Source organism: Pantherophis guttatus, chromosome 2, assembly GCF_059756535.1.
Source record: "Pantherophis guttatus breed Tessera chromosome 2, ASM5975653v1, whole genome shotgun sequence".
Taxonomy (NCBI): domain Eukaryota; kingdom Metazoa; phylum Chordata; class Lepidosauria; order Squamata; family Colubridae; genus Pantherophis; species Pantherophis guttatus.
Genome location: NC_142064.1, coordinates 23014309 through 23027430, shown reverse-complemented (window position 1 = coordinate 23027430; position 13122 = coordinate 23014309). Strand labels below are relative to the sequence as shown.

General features: G+C 38.5%; 1 protein-coding gene across 3 annotated transcripts in view; it reads left to right on the top strand.

Annotated features, from left to right (window-relative positions):
• The window catches only part of FYB1 (FYN binding protein 1), a 67405-nt gene extending 55303 nt beyond the window's left edge, over positions 1 to 12102 (top strand). For 2 of the 3 annotated variants that reach the window (XM_034440779.3, XM_034440778.3), the window contains exons 17-19: positions 10439 to 10472; positions 10648 to 10679; positions 10828 to 10982. In XM_034440779.3, the coding sequence (XP_034296670.2) occupies positions 10439 to 10472; positions 10648 to 10679; positions 10828 to 10847 (86 nt within the window). In that variant the 3' untranslated portion in view covers positions 10848 to 10982. Of the gene's footprint in view, positions 1 to 10438; positions 10473 to 10647; positions 10680 to 10827 lie in introns of all 3 variants that reach the window. The other variant, XM_034440780.3, reaches the window with a different exon arrangement.
• The last annotated feature ends 1020 nt before the right edge of the window (positions 12103 to 13122 follow it).

The window sequence follows — 13122 nt, the reverse complement described above, 5'->3', positions numbered from 1 at the left end:
ATCTCTTTTCAGCATTGTGTAAAATGCCAGGAGTTGGAATCCTAACATATTGGGAGGGGTAGTAGGTTATGGAAGGCAAACTTTTCACGCCTCATCTAATGTGGGCAAAATATCATTTTGTTTGAATAATCCTTAGAATTAAGGAGCCACGAGATGAGGGTGTTATGGCCAATTGCCTTTTTTTCAGCATCATGCTGAATGAATGGCAATTTTAACTTGCTTTTCCGAAGGCACCTGGTTCTCATGAATAAGTCCGTTTGTTACGCATCTCTTTCCCCAGGGAGGTATTAATGATTGGAATTTAAGGAATGCAGATTGCAGCTTGTGTGACCTTTCACTTTATTTCTCTACAAAGCCCCAGAAGCTGGCACTACAGCTCTACTCCTCTGCCTTTTCCCTTTAAGTTCACAACTCTTTTAACAACAGGGGATACGCCTAAATCAGGGTGAGATTATATTATTTGCCTTCTGGAATCCAGATAATATAGCCCATGATTCCTCCCTTCAAAGACATCATTCACAAAATGATTTCAGGAAATATGATTGCATGCCAATGTCCTAAAGTAGAACTTGGCAATACTTTTGGTTCTCAGGGAGACTTCCTTTTAACATTTCATTCCTTCTGTGCTTTATCCAACATATCATTACTTGGTCTGCCACATTAGAACATAATCTGCAGTGTAGGGTTTGCAGGACGTTTGCCAGATAGTGTGGGCCATGTCAAGGGGCTCAAGCATGGCCCCCTATGTCCCCACACCTCACCCAAGTTCTGTGACCCACCACCTGTCACCTGTTTCTATTTCCTCCTCTGATGCTTCCTATTCCTGCTTGAAGAAGACTGAAACAAATTATGCTACAGAGTACAACAGATGTGCTGTAGCCGTCAGAGGTATGAAAAAGGGGCTTGGTGGGATAGTAAAGTCAAGGAAGCTAAAGATGGAGGGAAATACAAAGAAGAGAACAATTGCCTCAAAAAATTATTTTGGTTGTTGTTGTTGTTGTTGTTTTTGCTTAATAGAGCAAGAAAAAGACAAGTGAAGAGAATGTAGTCAAAGAATGCAAGGAATGGTGAAGATTAGAAAACACAAAGAAATGCAGGGCAACTTTGATGGAAACATTTCGTTTTGGAAGTGAGTGAAAGCAATTAAGGAAGTAGCCCCTGACAGAGTAAATGGGATTAAAAGTAAAAGTGCTAACAATTTGAGACTGCAAGCGGAAGGGGGGTAATATTTAGAGGAGTACGTGAGACAGGACTATGGGAGTAACAGTGATATGTCAAAGAATTGATTTAAAACAAATGCTATAAATGTGTCCAAGTGAAAACAGATGAAATGGAGTCCTAAATGATCTGTAAAATTGGAAAAATGGTAGTGCTGATGTCATAGGAGAAATGTCAAAATGTGGATGTGGCTTGCTTATGAAGTGGTTGTGTGATTTGTTTGCTACTTCTGTGCCTGATAATTGGAAGAAGTATTACTCGAAGGGCAAATAATGAATTCAGGGAGGTTTGTTTGTTAAGAGTGTCTGGGAAGGAGTTTGGCAAAATCCTGACTGAAAGGATAAAAGTGGGGCAAATAAACAACACATGCCAGATAATAATTCTACCAACTATATTTTTGCTCTTCAGTAAGTCATTGAGAAATGTGTATGTGTGTGTATTTGTAAAGAGGAAACTGAAGGATTTGCAAAAAAAAAATAATGAGCAAGTAGATACATGTTTATAACTTTGTAGATGATTAACTAAAATTGGAGAAATTATCTAAGAGATGTATATGGTAAAATATAAATATATTTTATATATTTTTATATAAAATATAAAATATAGGATGAAGACAGAATGGATGATGAATCAAAGTTGATGCAAAAGATTTCAAGGATAGATTCATCTTAGATTTGCACAAAGGAGGAGCAGCATCTATTGCTAATGCAGTGACTCCAAATTGACATGTGTGTGGATGAAATCATGCAAATATTGCCCTTACATACTTGTGTCCTGGTGTCTGATGCAAATATGCCCGTTGCAGTATTTGCGTGGTAGGTTATACATATTGTCATTTGTTTTACCCATCCTCCGAAAGAGATGCTTATGAAAAAAAAGTGTTATGTTACTCTTAAATCATTTTTCCCTTAATGGTCTACAACAGCCTCCTAATCCTGAACATTCTTGAGATGTGTGGACTTTGGCAACATGCCATTGCTGACTGGGAGCTGAACCCCACATTGTACATCTAGAGAGCACCAGGGTTGGGAAAAGCTGGTATGGGATTTATTGTTTAAACAGCAGCTGCCCAGAAGGTTGACATTTTCACCAGGCTTTCGATCTGGATCTTTTCCCTGATTACTCAAACCACTTTAAATTCCAACAGCACATGTATAAAATTAAGTTTTTCTTTTTTTCCAAATATTCAGTATGTTACACTTGTATTTATTACTGAACATCCATTGCTTCTGTTTAGAAACATTCTTTCGAAGCTATAATTTGCCACTATTCAGTGTGATACACTGATACACAGCTGATACACAGAACTATCAGCAATATTGTCGCATTAATGGTATTCTAATATATTATTCCAAGCTAGGATAAGTTTCACCTGCTAAAATGTTCACTTCTGTGTTAGTTTTGGAAAAGAATAGACGTCTGTTGCATCAGCCAGTTGCATTAAGTGGTTTCTTTCTGGTTTTATTCTGTATTTCTCAGGGGGGAGGACACGCCAGCCACATTTGATTGCGGGAGGAAGTTTTGTATACCGCGAAAGAAGGAACCTGCAGGCAGTAGATGGTGGGGGAAGGAAGTCCTACATTTACTGGTGTTGTACCTGGTGCTGACATAGAGGATGGCAGACTGTTCATAACCCAGTTGCCTCTCAAGCATTAGGAAATCATTGACAGAATGCTTTGGGCCCTTTGAGATCATATCAGGGAACACACTCCAAAAGAAGTAGTGAAAGTCTTTATTGATATAAATAATAATTGTAATATTGTATTGTAATAATAGAATTGTAAAAACCTGATGTTTCCCTCCTCCTCTCTCGCATATTTTTTTTTTTTAATGTGGAGCTACTTTAAGTTTCTTTTCAATGTTATCTTCTTTTCCTGGGCTTAAATCGTATTTTGTGAACGGTCGTATTCCCACTCCAAGATCATCTCTGTGGTTCTTTATGTTTGCTTGTTTTCATTTTTATCCTGCCTTTATTATTTTTTATAAATAACTCAAGGCAGCGAACATACACAATACAGAGACAACTTTGGAAAAACGTTGCTATAAACTAATGCTTCCCAAGAAAGGAAAAGTTATTGCCCTTTCTTTGACTTCCTGGAATTGAATCGGCTGGATATGAATAGAAAACTCTACAAAATCCCTGAATACATTCTTCTGATAATAAAACAGAACGAACATTCTGTAGGAAAAAATTAAAAAAAAAACAAGAATACCCTATCCTGTCTTACAAATAATGAATGTCTGTTAGCTTTTATTGTACTTGAAATTTCATCTAGCAAACCATTCATTACAGTATTTTTCTCTGATTTTATTCCCATTATGTCTACAGCAGAGGGCAGCAGCTAGCCAACCTTGTCTAATCTCAGGAAAAAAAACAAGAACAATCCTTACTGATTTATTTGATTTGTATTTCATTTTTATTTTACATAACTAGAGGTGGCATGCCTATTAGACATTGCCTAATGCTCCCTCCTCTTATTTTCCCCACACCAACCATCCTAAAAAAAATCCCCCCCTTTTTTTTTTATGGTTGCCAAGAAATAGACATGGGCAGATCTGTATAATCAACAGAAGCTGACCTCAAATCAAGGGTATCTTTAACATATTCATGCTTTGTTCTGTCTGGACAAGACTTTGTAATACAGTTGATGCTTGGAAGCCTTTAAAGATGGTTCTGCAGTTGATACAGAGTGGAAGAAGTCAGATATTGATGAAATTGAAATCTTTGAAGCAGAGAACTTTTCTTTTGGATTATTAGCAAGATCAGAAATTCACTACTTTCCAATGCTTCACAAATACAGATTTAATTTAATTTAAATTTAATTTAATTAAATTAATTCAATTTATATGCCGCCCCTCTCCGAAGACTCAAGGCAGCTCACAATACATTTTTAAAAATCATTATAAAAACATTTAAAAATTAAAAACATTAAAAACATTAAAAACTCATTCACGCCATTCATGGCCAGATCTCGCCAGATCACAAGAGCGAGATCAACGGCCCCAGGCCTGCCGGAAAAGCCAGGTCTTCACCGCTTTTCGGAAGGCCAAAAGGGTGGGGATGGTCTGGACCTCAGGAGGTAATTGGCTCCAGAGAGCTGGGGCAGCCACAGAGAAGGCTCTCTCCCACGGGCCTGCCAGTCGGCATTGTTTAGCTGACGGGACCTGGAGGAGACCAACTCTGTGGGATCTTACTGGTCGCTGGGAGCTATGCGGCAGAAGGCGGTCTCAAAGATAACCTGGCCCTAAGCCATGTAGGGCTTTAAAGATTGTCTTCTGGCACTTCAAAGTCTAATCCATTTGATTTTATTAGATGTCTGTGCATTACAGTCATTTTTTTTAATGAATTTTATTTTTATTTTTCATCAAGATATTTAAATGTACAGTCTTTTATCCATCCTTATCCATTGTTCATTCATCTTATTCTTTAACTTCTATTAGCTAATTAATGAATTGTTCAGGTCTGCTCTTTTACCATTTCCTTCCTTTGTTTTACTACAACCTTTCCTTTTTCTCTTCCCTTCTTTCTCCTCTTTTCTTTCTACTTTCCTCATTCCTCCTCTCCTTTCCTTTTCTACTTCCTCTCCTCTTTCCCCTCTCCTCTCTTCTTCCTCTCCTTCTTACCCTCTTTCCTACTCTTCTTTCCCCTTCCTTCTTCCTCTCATTTTCCCATTCTTCTTTTCTTCTCTTCTCACCTGCCAACTCCCCTACTTTCCCCTCTCTACTCCTCCCCACTTTCCCATTCCCTTGTTGTTTCCTTTTTTAATTCAATCTAAGATGGTATTCGAGCAGACCCGATTTCTATTTACATACATCTTCATTTCAAATTTCTTTTTTACTTTACAATTATTCCTCTTCTAATGTTACAGTCAATTTTGTTGGATATGTGGCATATGGTCTTGGCAGAGAAACATTTTGTATGTATAGTTTTTGACAGTAGGAAAAAGAAGAAAAAACTTATAATAGTGAGAAGATGGTCAGGGACAAAATTATTCTGGAGATAGTAGTTATAGAGTGAGAGGATAACAATTAAAATTCTTGTTTTTGGCAGGTTAGCCAAGTCCAGCAGATATACAATACACACTGTATATTTTCTACATCAAAATGCAATTAATAAATTACCATTTGAGCTTTTTGTTTTGAGGAAGTAGATTTATTGTTGCAAAATAGAATGAACAGAAGAGAGAGATTGTTTCGTTCAGCTGAAAATCATTAGAAGACTCAACTCCATTTTCAATGGATCAAACATACCATAACTTCAGTAGTGGGTTCCTCCCGGTTCGGCCTTGTTCTCCCGAGCTGGTAGCAGTGACGATATGATGAACCGGTTCTGCCCCCCCTCCCCCCCCGTGCCCTCCCATCCAGCCCCCGCATTCTTACCTTTTATTTGGCCCCACCCCCAATCTATTGCTGCCTCCTGAGTCCCAGCTGATGGCTAGAGGGAAAAAAACTGTTTAAACTCTTGCCGCAGGGCTTCAAAGGGCTGCCCTACAGCTGATCAGTGTTAAAGAAAACAAATGGGTAGACCAGTGCCTGCAAAAATACATGAGTAGATCAGTGCCTGCAAAAATAAATGGGTAGACCAGTGCCTGCAAAAAATAAATGGGTAGATCGGTACAGCTCTGCAAACAGTTAAAAGCCTGGTAGACCAGTACCTCTGCTAAATCCTAAATGTCACATGACCATCAAGCCACGCCCACAAAATAAGCCACGCCCACAGAACCGGTAGTAAAAAAAATTAGAACCCACCCCTGCATAACTTGTTATGAAATGTCACAAATTAGTTACATGTTTATTGAAACAATGTTAGTACCATATCTTCTCTTTGAGATAGTCCGCCCCACTTATCTTTTCCCTTCTCCCTTCCTCTCTCCTCTCCACCCTTCTCCAGCGTCTTTTTCCAGGTTGAAAATTGATGATTTTTCTCTAAAGGTTTTGTTTATAGCAAGGATTATTTTTAGATGAGAAAGAAAAGAAGATTAGAATACCCTAGATATGAGCTCACTTCCCCATGAGAGTCATGGTGAATTTGCAATCCTTCACTTAAGGGGAAGTTGTTCTGCCTTAAAATGAATGACAGGAACTCCAATTTCAAAGGTCAAGGAGGGAGCTGTTTTATCAAACCTGGAATGTCTGCCTTGCAGTTTTTAAATCTAACTGTGAAGGCAGGAAGTTTGGGTTTTTCTTCATATGAGAAACTCACCCTCCAAGGCTACATCAAATAAGCACAATTAATTGGTTAATTATGTGCCATCGAGTTGTTTTGACTCCTAGTGACCACACAGATAGCTTTTCTCCAGGATGATCTCTCCTAACCTGGTCCTTCAGCATTTGCAGTGATGCACTCATCACCATTTAATTGGGTCCGTCTGCCTTGCTGCTGGTGATGCTCTCCTTCTCCTTTCTCCCAGCTTTCCTGGCACTTAAGCCTTCTTCAGACAGTAGGTTTTTGGATAATGTGCCTGAAGTATGATAATTTGAGCCAGGTCATTTGTATCTTTGAGTAGGTTGATTTGTTTGATGATCCATCAGGGGTGAAATGCTCCCGGTTCAGACCGGATCACCCAATCCGGTAGTGATGGCAGTGGGTGGTTCGGAGAACCGGTAGCAAAAATCCCTGCGCCAGGGGTGAAATGCTCCCGGTTCAGACCGGATCGCCCGATCCGGTAGCGATGGAGGCAGGTGGTTCTGAAAACTGGTAGCAAAAATCCCTGCCCCCCGCCAATTGCCCAGCTGAGCCGCGCAATCATCAGAGGCTTTTTTTTTTTTAATTTTTAAAAGCATTTTTTCTACAACCTCTTTGGCCGAAAAAATGCTTTTAAAAGTTTTTTTTAAAAAGCCTCTGATGATCGTGCGGCTCAGCTGGGATCGTCAGAGGCTTTTAAAAGCATTTTTTCTACAACCTCTTCTGCCAAAAAATGCTTTTAAAAGTTTTTTTTAAAAAGCCTCTGATGATCGTGCGGCTCAGCTGGGATCGTCAGAGGCTTTTAAAAGCATTTTTTCTACAACCTCTTCTGCCAAAAAATGCTTTTAAAAGTAAAAAAAAAAAGCCTCTGATGATCGCGCGGCTCAGCTGGGATCGTCAGAGCCTTTTAAAAGCATTTTTTTTACAACCTGTTTGGCTGAAGAGGTTGTAGAAAAAAAAGCTTTTAAAAGTTAAAAAAAAAAAGTTGGCGATGCCCACCCAGTTACATTACCCCCACCAAGCCACGCCCACAGAACCGGTAATAACAAATTTTACATTTCACCACTGGGATCCATGTCTTTGTTTCCTCGGCTGTCCATGGAATTTTTAGGCATCTTCTCCAACACTGAAGTTCAAAACTCTTTCTCTCCTACTTCTTCAAATCTTTCACTTCCATAGTGTCATAGGCAACATCATCGCTTCCATGGTTCTGATCTTTGTAGACATATCACATTTGAACATTTTTTCCTAGGTCTTCATGGCTGGTCTATCAAGTGCTAATATGCGATATATTTATTGACTGCATGCTCCTTTAGTGTAGGTGATTGATTCTAAAGCTCAGAAGCGATCTGGATAATTAATAAGCCCAATAGAGGGTTTTGTTTTTTTTTTTAAAGCCAGTTTGAATGTTTTGGAGAAAATAGGGTGTTTCCAAGATTTTTCTAAAGCATGCAAAACGAAATTCTGTTGTTGTTTGCACTATAATGCTGGCAAAGGAACAGAATTCTACCTTCATGATACAATCTTATCAGAAGGCAGGTAGGTATATGTGCAGGTGATTAATAAACACATATATTCTGCAATACACATGTACTTCCACAAAGCAGTGTACTTCCCTCTGCAGGATTTCTGCCACCATGTATTTTCCATGTTGTCGTCTTGGACCAAAAGGATGAAGAAAGGGACAGGAAAAGGTGGGGAGGGAGCAGGCAATGCACCCAGCCTTTCCTTCCTAGTTATAAGGCTTTCATCATGAGAAGGAAAAACCCTGGATGATTACATGGCTCAGTCAAGCTGTCTTTTTTTTTGGCTTCAAGAAGAACGGCAGAAAGGCATTATATGTAGTTCTCAACTTACGACCGTAATTCAGCCTGGGAGTTCAGTCCTTATGGTCATAAGTTGTTACAGTCATAAGTTGAGGCATTACATAACTGAACCCAATTTTTTATATTATTTTGTGGCAGTCGTTAAGTGTATCAATTTCCTCCAATGGGTATTTTTTTGGCCAGAAAAAAACAGTAAATGTCGGAAACCAGGAGAAAATGTTGCAAATCATAGTCATATGACGATGGGATAATGCAAACTATTGTAAATGTGATTACATGACTCCAGGCATGTGTGCAGCTGTCATAACTTCAAAAATAGGTTATAAGTAGCTGTGGTGGTGGAATCTGTTGTAGCTTCGGTCATTAAGCGATCAGTTGTAAGTCAAAGATTATCTGTATGATATCTTGGCTTTGGTAACTGGAGTGGCAGGGGGCAAAGTACAGGTTTTGGAAAATGGGATGAAGCAAAAATTCATGCCCGTAGACCAGGGGTGAAATCCAGGAGATTTTAACAGGTTCTGGAGAACCGGTAGCGGAAATTTTGAGTAGTTCAGAGAGCTGGCAAATATCACCTCTGGCTGGCCCCAGAGTGGGGTGGGAATGGAGATTTTGCAGTATCCTTCCCCTGCCACGCCCACCAAGCCACACCCACAGAACCGGTAGGGAAAAAATTGGATTTCACCCCTACCATAGACCATCACATACTTTGAAGCTCTAGTGTAAATGTTATAAATATGATCTCATTATGTTGTCCCTGTTTGACATTATCAGCCCTAAATATTCGTCCCCTCCTATACTTTTACTCTCTCCAGAAAACTAGGGAGAACTCCTTCTGAAACACTTTCCACACCCCTTTTCCTTCTGTGGCCTTGAATACTTTTTGGTTGTCTCGGCTGAGGCTCTTCATCCTGTTTCTCAAGGTCATTTCAACATACCCTAATAGGCAGTTATGGTTTCATCTCCTGACTAAGAGGTTTCCTGGCAGGTCTTCCAAGGAGAGGAGAGTTTTGCCATGTCTTTAATTCTCAACCATAGGAACCACTATGCAGATAACTAGCCAAAGGAAAGATAAGGAAGTTGTATGTTTTGTTGAAGGATCTGGGAGAGTGGTGAAATATAAAATTTGTTACTACCGGTTCGGTGAGTGTAGCTTGGTGGGAGGTGGGGTAATGTGACCAGGTGGGCATAGCCAACTTTTTTTTTTTTTTTAACTTTTAAAAGCATTTTTTCTACAACCTCTTTGGCCGAAGAGGTTGTAGAAAAAAATGCTTTTAAAAGACTCTGACGATACCAGCTGAGTTGCCTGATCATCAGAGGCTTTTGTTTTCTTTTAAAAGAAAAAAAAGCCTCTGACGATCAGGCAACTCAGCTGGGATTGTCAGAGCCTTTTAAAAGGTTGTAGAAAAAATGCTTTTAAAAGGCTCTGACGATTCCAGCTGAGCCACACGATCATCAGAGGCTTTTTTTTTTCACGTTTAAAAGCATTTTTTTTTTTTTTTGGCCAAAGAAAAAATGCTTTTAAAAGTTTTTTAAAAAAGCCTCTGATGATCGCACAGCTCAGCTGGGCATGGGCATGGGGGGTTGGGGGCAGGGATTTTTGCTACCAGTTCTCCGATCCACCCGTCACCATCACTACCAGATCAGGCGATCCAGTCCGAACAGGGAGCATTTCACCGGATCTGGGACCATCCACTTGTGAGGCAGTGATTTTGACTCTTTCTCAGAGTTCTGAGATTGGTAAAAATGAATGTTTATGGGTTATCTTCAAACTGCTTTTGTGGAGTTGGGAAATGGAAGCACTGGTGGAATTGAAGAACTGGTGGAACTGGTGGAATATTTGGTAAAGAGCAGCTTGTCTCTATGATTTTAGTGGATCATCACTGAGTTTGGTTTTGATCCAGTTCAAAAATAGAGCAAGTGTTTTGAGAAAAAGCCTTTTGTCTGATTTCTATGCATGACTATAAAATAGAGAAAATCATGGTCTATAATGGGTGGAATTGGCTGATCTTTATCCTGTAGATGGACGATTTGTCATCATACAGCATATTCTTCATTGCACCAAGATGCCAAGATGCCTCATGTGGTTTAGATGGAACTCAAAGATAATAAATAGCATTTTTATATTATAATTTTCTTCTGTTTGGATTCTCTTAGCTGAGATGTCAGTTTATGTTGAAAATAACTATGTATATATGATTTAATTTTTCAGATGGCTACGTCCAAAGAAGCTGTCTAGTGCATGAGTAAGTGCAATAATTTCATAGTAAATCTTTCTCTCTCTCTCAGAATGGCCAAAGGATAGTTTAAAAATATTTATATTTGAGAGGAGGGGGTTAGTAAAAAATTAAATAATGCTTCTTCTCCATTCCTAATATATGTAAAGTAACTAAATTCATTTTTCTCTTTCTAAATTTACAGTGATGAAGAAATATATGATGATATTGCAGATGGTAAGATATACAATATAAATAAAATAGAATTCTAATGATTAAGAATGAAAGCAACTGAAATATTTTTCTATAGGTTTGTTTTTAATTGTAAGGATAGGAAGTTTTTATCCAAAACTGATTTGTTTTTTCATTTTTCCCTCTTTCGTAGATTTATATGACAATGATTAGCTCCAGGCCTCATCTTGGCACAGTCCTCATCTTTTCTGATTGGTGGATACAAGAGAGAAAGTTATTATTCAGATTTAGGATTTATGTGTATGTACAAAAGATTTGGTTAAGCTATCCCACCAGTTTCTGGACTGTGAAGCAGGTTTTATCACAGAAGCATGATAACATTACACAAATATGTTCTTGATTTGCAACCATCAGCCAAATCTTCAAATCAGAACGTTATTAAATCAATGCTGGGTGTGGGATAACTTGACAGCTTTCTTTTGCAAATACCCCAACACAATCCAAAATATTCTATTTAGCATGCTACAGATTAAATCAGCAAATTGCACGTACAATACTCCTTCTCATATTCATACAATGGGCTTTGGAAATATCCCAATGTGCCCACAGACGTGATACCTGTCCTTCATATGTTTTAAGTTATTTTTATCTAGTCATTGTACCACAGAACCGTAGAATTGGAAGCAGCCAACCTGCTATTGAACTTTTTTGTAATATTCAGGCAGAATCCGCCTTCCTATAACTCAGAAATGGGCCACCAATATCTTGCAGTTGTGCCTCTGAAATTCAGTGGGAAAACAGCTGAATTTTAGAAGCAAAGTTTCAACTTGTTTGTTTGGTTGGTTTTTTAAAGATTTGAAATGATTTTAAGACTGGAAATGAAAAGGGTTCATCTCTAGGAAGATTTCTGTTCCCATCTCCATCCTTAAAATCTCCCCAAAAGCTAAAGAATGAACCATGCCTCCTCTAGTAATGTCACATTATTGGATTGCCTCCTGTGGATCTTTCAGAAATTGAGATGTGGCTGTTCTTCCTTCAAACATTGTTCATCTCCATTTGAAAGTTAAGACAAGTCTTCCATTTTACACTAGGATGATAGAGAGCAGAACCTGGCTTTTTAAAAACTCAACATCCCTTCCAGTATTAGAAGAACAATATCATTTCCCCTCCCAGTTTTCTCACAGTCCCTCAAAACTGAAAGTCCTTTCAAAATGCTTGTTGCCTTTTTATTCACCTAGCTGGATTTTTCTAAATCTTTCTTTAAAAATGACTATCAAAACAGAAAAAAAGCACAAAACTAGTAGTAATTCTCCACCTCACTTTTTTGTTTTAAAGAAAAGAAAATTGCTACCTCAAATAGTAGCAATTTTTTAAAGGTTTTTTTTTATCCCTTCTGAATTTCCTGACTTTTCAGATATATTTGGGTTCCTTCTGTATCATGTTAACCTTTTACTTCAGTCCCAAATCTTCAAACAGAATATTTCTGAGGGGGGGAGGGAAGATGCTCTGACCTTTTGATCAATTTAGCTACCCTTTTAAGGGCCTTTTCAGTAGAACAATTCTATTTTTAAGAATAATGCACAATATTCTAAAAAAGTTCACCCCGTAAATTTTCCTAAAGGCATTATCATATTGTCCTTGCATTTTATTTCATCTTTCTTAATGCCCCCCAAAATAAAATTGGCTTTTTTGAGAACAGCTGTACAGACCAGCCAAACATGTTTTACAAATGAAGGAGAATATTTGTAGCTCAGGGTTGAAATGAGGGGTCCTTGGTGCTCTCTGAGCTTGCTTCTCTTCTTGCAAACGTTTCATTACCCTAACTAGGTAACATTCGCACTGCTAGTAGCACTGAGGATGTTACCTAGTTAGGGTAATGAAACATCTGCAAGAAAACAAACAAGCTCAGAGAGCACCAAGGATCCCTCAAACATATTTTAATGTAGTATTCAGTATATTTTGGATCTTTGAAGTAAGTAAACCATGATTCAGTTATTCAAAGAAAGTGATCAGTGACTACTGTCTACTTACCTGGCAATAATGTGGGGTACAATGAATCGTACTTCACCTTTGATTTGAGAACTACAAATTCTCTTTCTCAATCTTACTTGGTCAGTTGTATTAGTATATACTGTATGCAGTGGTGGGATTCAAGTAATTTAACAACCGGTTCTGTGCCCTAATGATTTCTTCCAACAACCAGTTTGCCAAACTGCTCAGAAAGTTAACAACCGGTTCTCCTGAAGTGGTGCGAACTGGCTGAATCCCACCACTGATTGTATGTATATAATTCTAATAAATAGTTATCTCCTTCTTCCTCCACCACTAAGGGAATTGTATAGTTCTAGGGCACTTTCACACAAGGGATTTGTACCATTTCAGGACCAGCTCCAAGACCTAGCTAGTTTCACACCATCATCTAGTTTGGGAAAATGAGTCAAAGTATTTCTGATTCTGCTGTTTTTCTTGAGATTATTGGCAAAGTGGC